Source organism: Acanthisitta chloris, unplaced genomic scaffold (assembly GCF_000695815.1).
Source record: "Acanthisitta chloris isolate BGI_N310 unplaced genomic scaffold, ASM69581v1 scaffold32452, whole genome shotgun sequence".
Taxonomy (NCBI): domain Eukaryota; kingdom Metazoa; phylum Chordata; class Aves; order Passeriformes; family Acanthisittidae; genus Acanthisitta; species Acanthisitta chloris.
In genome coordinates, this window is record NW_008662714.1 from 21,363 (window position 1) to 31,443 (window position 10,081).

The window sequence follows — 10,081 nt, forward strand, 5'->3', positions numbered from 1 at the left end:
TAAAAGGAGAATTGGAATGCAGCATATGATATCAATTTCTTCTGTACATGTTTTCTTTCCACCAGAAGTGGCCACATTTAGTTAAATTTTTTAATAGGATTTTTTTTTAATTTCAAAACATTTTATAGGTGTGTAAAATTCAGGATCTTATGCCACCCACACAGTTTTTATTTACCTCAGAAAATCTCTGGGATACACTTTAGAAAAACTGTAGTATTCTCCTTGGCATTTTTGAATATTCCAATGATTATTTGGTAGTATGCTGAGAGGACCAATTTAGGAATATAATAATGTGTGGTTAAATTTAAGAGAAAAATATCCATGTGAACTGCTTATGTGATGTACAGGTTCCCAGTCTACCTACAAGTAAAGGCAATGTTTCATGGAAGCCCAGCTGCTCTTAGCCCAGGAGAGGTTATATAAGGTGACCTCAGCCTCCGAGGGTTGGCACCCTCGGAGGTTTATATACATGTACCTGTCCCATTTGATTCTCTCATTTCTTTTCCAAATTTAGTTTTTTGACACTGCAAAGCCATGTTTGCCTTACCACCAGCAGCTGCTGAGATCTGCTCTGTGCTAAATGTCACTGTCATGGTTTTTAATACACTGTTTGATTATCTGTTTTCCACAGCATGGACACACAGAAAACCAACATACAGCAACTAGGAGTTTTTGCCCTTTTTCTGTTTCTCCACAGAGCTGGATAAATGGAGCAGGACAAGTCTGTGAGAAGGACCTAGAGGCACTTATTACACACAGCTGGTTCTGAAGTCAAGCCCAGCATGGTGGGCAGCCCAGGAGGAAGCTTCCCCCTGTCAACCTGCAGAGACTGAAGTTTATCAGAGGACACTGGAAAGGAGGAGGATGAATATAGGGTTTTAACTGCAAGAATAAGACACTGCAGCTTGTTGAGACACAACTATAGGCTACCTGCCACTAGGGCAAAGGATGCAGCTTTGCAATATGGGGGAGCCAGTTCAAAAGACCTCCAGCAGAGCAAAGGCTCACCTTGCTTCTCCCCTAGCTGTTTCCACCACTAGTTTTGCACACATTAGAGTGCTTGTCTGACCCGCAGCAGGCGAGTTCCCCTTGTAAAATAAGCAGAACATTAACTCAGAAGAAACGTTAATAATTTCCTTGTAGGTTGCTGAAAAACCCTCTGTGCTTTCTAACCTCAGTGAGTTGTTAGATGAGAGGGATATCCTGAACCAACAGAATATTATCCACCTAGTTAGACCTGGGCCCTGGCCTACTATCAAGGGCAAATTCATGTATCATCCACACAGTACTAAGAAATTATATTATATTTTTCCTCTTAAAGCAGATAGGAGAGCATTCAGACCCAACTACCAAAATTTCCACTCTGCCCAGCATGCTCCCAAAAGCCAGAAGTCAGGCAGTGTTTCAGCAAAGAGCTGAAAGCAGAGGTGAAGTTTAAGTGGAGTGTAACAAAACTGTAGAAAATACTGCTTCAGCTTCCCCCTTAGATGCTTTCCTGTCATTAAGACTGACAGGTATCAGGTAAATTTTGTGTTGTCTACAGCAAAAGCCCAAATCATGTAGACCGTAGATTGAGACATTAGTAACTACTTTCATACTGTCTTCAGTCTCTAACAGGGAAAAACTGCCTTTTGTCTCTTGCTGTTGATTCTATACTTTCATTGCCCTCATTGCATCAGCACCTCTTCTTCCCTGCTTTGTACTGCAGATCAATGACCTTATTTCTTGCTCCCAGAAGTTGCCTATGTTTTCAGATCTATTTTCTGGTGCACTATGTCTGTCTCCAGGTCTCCTAATATTAGATCAAAAATAACATGACAACATAATAAAAACACTGATCTAGTAAAATTTACTGTTTCAATGTTGTTACATGGACAGTTTAACTTCGTGCCAGCAGGCTTTGTGAGCAATCAAATATAAGCTGTTCACGCTTTTATATTTTTGCAAGAACAAAAATTATAAACTGTAAACCCCATAAAACAGTAACACTGGTCTTCTGTTCTCTGACAACACCGAGACTGGGAATCTGTGCACAGACCAGGTTACTTTAGGATCAAGAAGGGGGTTGATCTGCTAAGGTAAAAATTGCTCTTTGTAGCCATGATAACACAACTTTAGCCTGGGAAAGCATCTACATATATGAATTCTTCCTGCAAGACTTCAGGCATAAGGCTGGATGGGGTGACAGGAGTGCTTTGAATTGCTGCACAAGCAAAGCTTAATTGAACCTTGTACTTAATTTCAGATTAGAGGCCCAAGATCCCATTTATAGCTGAATATGTCCATGCTTACATCTACTAGACCATCAGCTGTGTGGACTGCATATTAAGTGTTCTGGTCCTGAGTTAAAGGTTGGCTAGTTACAGCATCCAGAATAATTTTTGAACCTGGGGTTGTTCTCCTTTCATACATCCAAATGAGTCTTTAAGCCTTATCCTCAAATATTATGCCCAAAGGTGTGGAAATCTTTACCTTGGGCTAAAAAGCTTATGGGAATTTCTAGTTTGCTTCTTAGTAAAAAGCTTTGACTAGTACGAGTGAACTTAGAGAAATTCTCACTTCCTCATCAGAATGTTGGGTTTTTTCCACCTAGGATAAAAAGTTGATTATAAATAGATACCAAACATTTTTCCCTTCCTTGTGTAAAGTTTAAATGTTTCTTAAGCAGGACTCTTCTTAAGTTTACACTCCCCATTTATCAGCGATCATCAGTTTATCAACAAATATTTTATTCTGGTTTTGACCACAGTGTATTATCTTAGACATATGTCTGCATTCTACATCCACCCCTGTTTTCTTTCTCCTGGGGTTCAGGATCCAGATTTGGCTTCATGGCAAACCACTGAGAAGTCTGATAGCTCCATCTGGAACATGGGGCAAGGGAAATAAATGATGTATTGTCATTCTGCTATATAAAATGCGAGCTCAGCAGGAGCTTAGAAAACATCTGAAACTAGGTGTCTTATGAAGTGCATAAGGATACCCATGCTGAACAGCAAGTAGCAGATAAGGACCAGAGAGTACAATCTGAGCCTACTGGTTTGTGAGACTGAATTTCCTGGCTGGTTAATAGACTATCTTTCCTTCCATTTGTCAGTGTTCTCTAATTGTCAAATAGTCCTTGTATTTATCCATCTCAAATAAGCTTACTTTTTGTCTCTTTTTCCTTTGATAGTTCTTGTTTCCACTGTTTACTGAGCAGCACCAACTTTTTCTATTCAGCCCTTGTTTCTTCACAGTTTTATGTTTGACTTTTGAAATAATCACAATTAAAAATTCTTCTCCATTTTGCCATCCCAAATTTCTTTTTCCCTTCACTCAGCATAGACAACTAGACCTAAAATCCACATAAAACTCCTAAAATGTATTAGCAAGCAATATTGAGAGATATTTTCTTCATGCAGCTATGAGAATTTTATAAAACCCACTAATACCACTTGAAACTTTGATTGCTTCAGTATCAGCAGCCCAGAATGGAAATTTTCTGTGATGTTTTTCAAAAGGAAGACATAATTTTTGAAGATCAGCCCAGTCATATCTGAAGAGGGCAAAAGTTAATTTTACAAGGTAATGTGAAACCCCATTTGATGCCATTGTTTTTTAAGTTGGAATGTTCCTTTTCTTTGTCCATCACCACATCAGAAAGCCATAGGCCATGTCTGTGTGAAGTTTGGTTTAGCATTGCAGCACAGTGCTAAAAATCTGATCCTAATGCCATAAGGAAGCCAGCAGGTGAGCTTCAGGAAGACTTCTCACTGCTCCGTGTCTAGGAACTTTCCTTCTAATGACTGTTGACTTCTCTATAAAGCATTTAAGAGCCTTGTAATGAAAACAAAATTTAGATTTTAAATATTGTCCTTACTGTGTTACTCTACTAGTCTGAAACCAATACCTTAAATGATCCAGCCACAAAGTTTAGGGTGGAGTTAAGATTTAAGGACATGAGGCAGAACCCCATGCTAGTTTGTTGTTGAAAGTTGCCTCTAGGAGACCCTACTGTGAAGTGATTCCTGGTCATTTATGCTTCGGGATCAAATAAAGTTGCATATGGCCACCAAACCCCTGTCTTCTATGTTGTTGGAGGCAGAAAGTGGTGTGCCTTAGCCATGCTGATCTTATGGTCTACTTAGCATTTGTGTACCTTAAATGAATAAGTCTTGACCCATACCCAAATGAGGGTGCCCAGGTATGAGAAACAGATCTCTCAAAGAATATGACAAGATGTTGTCAACCAAATGGCAGAATGCAAGGAAAAGAGTTCTCAGTCTTAGAGACTAAATTCAACTTAGGCACAAACTTCATGCAGATATGACAGCTTTGTTAGATGAACAATGAAATAAAGAGTGCTGGGTTGAAGGACAACAGAGATGAAAATTACCATGAGGTGTTTTTAATGAAGGGGAATTTGGCCACATGTAGCATGTAATGTGTGGCTGTCTCATGTTTCAGTGATTCTACATACATAGAAATAGAAACATATATTTTCTTACTTGCTTAATGCTTATAGCTGTGGATATGGAAAGACTGGTTTCCTAACTACTATCTGAATCACTGACAGTTATTCAAAACAGGACTCTGCTCAATAGTAGGTCAAGAGGCTTGTGTGCTGCTCCTCAGTCACATTCCTCATTCAGAGCTTCTCATTCATAACATTTCAGAGGGAATTTATCTGTTAACCAGCTGCCTCAGAAACTCATCATATGACAACTGCCAAGGCTTGGATTCTTATTTTTCAACATTGAGCGTAAAATGTCATTTGAATATAAAAACAGGGTATTGAACGTGTTTGTGTGTATGATGGTCTGCCTAAATATATATTTGAGGTATTTTCTGGTTCATTCTGAAGCTCTATCTCAGGCCTTTCCCAATTCCTGCAGCTTTTCAGTGAAATTTAGAAAATACACATTGTTATTCTCCGGGATGGGTCTCTTCTCATGTATTGTATTTTAACACTAGCAACCATGGGAGGAATAGCAAAAGAAATGATGAGGTTTCCCAAAGACACAGGCACAGAGGAAATGAAATAAATCAAACAAGGAACATTTCTATGACAGAATCTGCTTTACAAACCTAACGCGGAAACCAGGAGAATCAGCCAAACAATAGTAAGAATCAGCCTATGGTTAGAAACTTTTTTTGAGAAAGCAAATCCTTTCCCTTTGCCTTTCTTGCTCCAGGCTCCCCCATCACAGGCTCCCTGGCAGCAAGACTCAGAGATAATCTCCTGGAATACCTGAGGCATAGAAGCCAACAGGATTAAAGCACCTCGTGCTCCTCAGCACAGTCATGTGATGACCTGCTGATCCCAGCAAAAGCATTGTTTCCCAGCAAAGTTCTCACTTCATTTGCCTATATGTTGTCCCTGCCCTCCTGAGATTCTACCTAAGCACAAGGATAAAATTCAAAAAGCTTTTAGTGGAAAACAAACCCTAGAAAACCACTCTTAATAACAACAGTGGTAGCTGAAGAAAATAATGGATAATTCATGTGCAATTTGCTGTGCAGTAAAACAACTGCTGTCCTGTTGCTTCAAGGGGCAACTTCAAAGAATGCCTAATTTCTAAGTCCACCCATGCATTACATTAGCTCTGCTCAGGCTAATGTACAAGAAGAAAGAGGTGGGTGGTCTGGAGGTTGCACAGTAACATATTGAGTAAAGAACACAGATATGGTGTTTGCAAACTACTTGATGTGAGAAAAACAGGAGTCAAGGCTTTTTTTTCCATGTCCAGAGACAACTGCTTAAAGTACTTTCTAAAAATCTATTGCCAGGTTGGCTGTATTTCCCACAAAACTGTGGAGAAGGCTTGTGTGCAGATTTCTGTCTCATTAACTGTAAAAGTGCCATCAATTCTAGGAGACCAAACAATTCTTTTCTTATGAAAAGTTTAACTCTTCTCTCATTTCCCTTTTTCATATGTTGACCTGGGAAAGGCATCTTACACTGAAATAGAAAAGTGCCAAGACAAACCATTTATTCTGGTTCTGCCCTATGTACACACTTAATGTGACCGCATTTTATGTTTGCTTCCTGTTAAAAAATATTTCACTCTGAAATTCTTTATATTCTCACTTTTAGGTTCACTGTTCTTATTTAAATGATCAGGTTCCTCTGGGTCTTTTTTTAAATTAATCATTTACTCTAAGGCATAAAATCAAGCAGGGAATTTGAAGAACTCATAGTTTTTCTGTGTCCAAATTTTAATTTTACTTCCTTTCCAATTGCTAGAGGAAAGAAATCATGTGCTAGGCAGAAGATGAAAGTTTATAATAAATGCCTGTGTTTTGAAACTTGTAGGGGGTGGAGGAAAAGAGTCACTTGGCTTTCGCCTAGAACATGTGATAATCAGATTAACCCTGAAGTGTATTTTGTGTGTAAATGCATCTCGGGTAGGAATGGGGTAGGATATTGGAGCAGAAGTCAGCAGTGAAGCATTCCTGGTGGAGGGGAGGAATTTCTTGCACACCCAGGACCTTGGAGGGCTCAGAGAGAGCACTCCATGCACTGAAGCATAACACTGGTGCTCCCCTGCTGCTCTGTCAGTATGTTGCTGTTTTCCATGGGTTTTCTGCTAGTTATCCTTCAGCCATCCACGGGGCAGTTCCCCAGAGTCTGTGCAAACACGCGGAGTTTGCAGAGCAAGGAGTGCTGTCCCCCCTGGGACGGAGACGGGTCCCCTTGTGGGGAGCTTTCTAGCAGAGGGTCCTGCCAGAACATCCTTCTCTCTCAGGCTCCGCTGGGACCACAGTTCCCTTTTTCAGGAGTGGATGACAGAGAGGACTGGCCCTCTGTATTTTACAACCGGACATGTAGATGCGAAGGCAACTTCATGGGATTCAACTGTGGAGAGTGCAAGTTTGGTTTCTCAGGGCTCAACTGCACTGAAAGGCAACTGAGAACAAGAAGAAACATCTTCCAGCTCACCACCAGTGAGAAGAACAAGTTTCTTGCCTACCTTAACTTGGCAAAGAATATCCCTAGCCAGGACTATGTTATTGCTACTGGCACATATACTCAGATGAACAATGGCTCCAACCCCATGTTCAGAGACATCAACGTGTATGATCTTTTTGTGTGGATGCATTATTATGCTTCTCGAGACACACTCTTAGGTGGGTCTAATGTGTGGCGGGACATTGATTTTGCCCATGAAGCCCCTGGTTTTCTGCCTTGGCATCGGGCTTTTCTGCTGATGTGGGAACGTCAGATCCAGACAATAACAGGTGATGAGAACTTCACCATCCCCTACTGGGACTGGCGAGATGAAGAGGACTGTGAGGTCTGCACTGATGAATACATGGGTGGCAGACATCCCACCAACCCTAATTTACTCAGCCCAGCATCAATTTTCTCCTCATGGCAGGTAAGGGAAAGGGAAGGGGAAAGGGAATGGGAAGGGGAAAGGGAAGGGAATTATCCCACTGGACCTTAGGCACTTAGGTGACTTAGCCATGCTGCATTCCCTTGGATGTTCCTGGAGAGAAAGTAAGTAGTACCAGAGAGCAAACCTAATCTTCATTTAGAGCTGTTCATTTGTCTCTTTGCCTATTTTCTTTCTGACTGTAGGATTTAGACTGCTTAATTAAGAACATAAAGGTAATGTGGAAGGAGGAAAGTTATGCCTTTGTGTCCAAACCTGGTCTTTAGCAGACTAATCAGGCTTGGGTCTGGTGCAGAAGTCAGGGCAGAAAAAGCAAGATTTATGCACATACAGTCCTAGCACACAATCAGTGCAAAACTTACAATTCAGTCACAAATGGATGACTGAATGATGGAAATAGAAGCAAAGGGTTCTCAGGCACTTTACTGCTCTCCCAGTGCATTCCTCCATTCAAGAGTTAAAAACTATCAAATTAAATAGATCTGCTTTCAACTTTAAACAAACAAGTGAAGTAAATCTTTAGAGCACAAAATAACCAGCTGTGTAATTCACATCAGTAGTTCAAATAAATACAAGAAATAATCCAGAAATAGCCTGTAAATCAAGGTGAAATTACATACGTACATAAGTGATAAGGCCTTATATAGCTGAACTATAGTGTGCTGTTCTAACACTGAAATCTTCTAGACTTTTTTTTGTCTCTTGCTCATTACTGCCACATTGCCTAAAATACAGTGACAAAGGTCTATTAGCTTCGATAGACACACTCCATCATGACAATAGCAACAGTCGCTTCTGGCACTGAAGTCTATCATTATGTTGGTCTAAATCTATCGTTGTTCTATTTATTTCTGTAGCAACAGCCCAAATGAAGGTTGGGCAGTTTTAGTGATTTAACGGAAAGTGAAAGGGATACAAGTTCAAGCAGCTCTGGGATATTCTGGCATTACAAAGCAGCAGGTTTACTAGACTGACTGTGCTGTATTTAGTCTTGATTTGTGCCCTCTGAATAATACAGGCTGTGTATATACCTCTAAATTCAAGCATTAACAGATACCGTAACAGAACTATTCAAAGCTATTTTCTGGTATACATTTTTCTCCCCCAAACAGGTACTTTTCAGGGGCCATTCCCAGGAGAATGTTTGCATACAGACACCCTGTTTGGAAGACTAAGTGATTTTATTTACATATACATGGGTTGTTATGCATCATTTGGGCTCACTGCCTGGGAAATTTTCTGGACATATTTAACTTACCAGTGTGGGCCCAGCCATAAAACTGGTGCAATTACAAACATCTATTTTCATTGCATTTTCTAAGATTCTGTTCATTTCTAAGAGTTTGAATCTGGATGAACTCTACTAACTTAATTAAATTGTATTATCAGAAAGAAGTGGAGCTGGTGCTGTTCTCCATTGAACTGAACAAAGGGTTATGTGAAAATGGTACAAGTGTTAAAGTGGATTAGATGAAACCAGAATTGCATGGGTTAGATGTGCCAAGTGGAGCTATCAATACAGTATATTGTATGAGACAGCCAAGGTAGGAGGAGGCAGGTAGTACAAAGGAATCAGTAAGTTGGCAGCAGAATTTTCTAAAAGACCTGGAGGTGTCAGATAGTTGTGTTTAGCTCATTTTTATTTCAAAGGTTTTATTAATCATATCCAGATTATTAAAATTGTTCTATCCTGGTAATAAGTACCCAGAAAATTTATGAGTAGCAATTAATATATTTAAGAAACAGTCAGTTTTATAGCTTCTCATTTAAGAGCAGTTCCCACTAATATATCCTGAAAATAAAGATTTTTTTTTTATGAAACAAGTTCCTTTAAGAGATATTTTTGTATAACTTTAATAGGTACAATAATAAAAAGTGTGCTATGTTTAAGACACATTCAGTGTCAGTGTATATATGTAAGAGCACCTAAGTCCTTTGCTGAAGTTTTCCAAGTCATTTCTGAAAATGCTTTTCACTTATATCTTTCATCCACTTCTGCAAATGTTGCACTTTTATCAAAGTTTCCAAAATAATCCTATGATAACTTTACCTTCAAAGGGTATTATTACCCTTTAATATCTTCTATGCATAGCTCTGCTGTCATATCTAGAGAAAGAATGAAAGAGATCGAACAGATTTCCATTTTCAGTTAATGAGTTTGGGGTAAAGATGCAACACAAACTGATATTTCTTTATTAGCCCTGAATCCAAATTTAAACAATTTCTTAATGTGGAATAACAGTCAATACAATTCCTTCAAGTAGCATAAAGTAAGAGATCAGAATATGACTCCAGAAAATCAAATGGGAACAAAAATAGCTTTAGCTTGAACTGGAAAAAAGCCACAGATCTGCTGCAGAAAACACTGATTATCTAAGCTCTGTCGCTAAACAGCATGAGGAAATAAAAAACTGAAAAACAATAAAAAGGAGGATCCAGAAATGTGAAGGAATTTGGGCTTTTAACAAGCATTCAAAATAAAAAGAAGGCAAGAGAAACCTTTGAATAGCACATCGATAACATGGTGTCCTTTTTAGAATTTTAAGTGTCTTTCCAAAGCATAACAAAGCAATGCCTGCTATGTTAGGAAATGGTTATAGATTTATTTTTTTAAAAAAAGGTAAAGTGCCTATTTGCAGAACAGCATTCCTCTTCTGTTTTTTTAATCCCAAAGAAAGGAGAAAATACTTTATTCCGCT

General features: G+C 39.2%; 1 protein-coding gene across 1 annotated transcript; it reads left to right on the forward strand.

Moving 5' to 3' along the window:
* Positions 1 to 6,453: 6,453 nt before the first annotated feature.
* Positions 6,454 to 8,852, forward strand: LOC103798447 (tyrosinase). Its single transcript, XM_009070706.1, has 2 exons — positions 6,454 to 7,364; positions 8,772 to 8,852. Exons 1-2 carry the CDS (start codon positions 6,546 to 6,548, stop codon positions 8,850 to 8,852), a joined length of 900 nt encoding a protein of 299 aa, XP_009068954.1. The 5' UTR covers positions 6,454 to 6,545.
* The last annotated feature ends 1,229 nt before the right edge of the window (positions 8,853 to 10,081 follow it).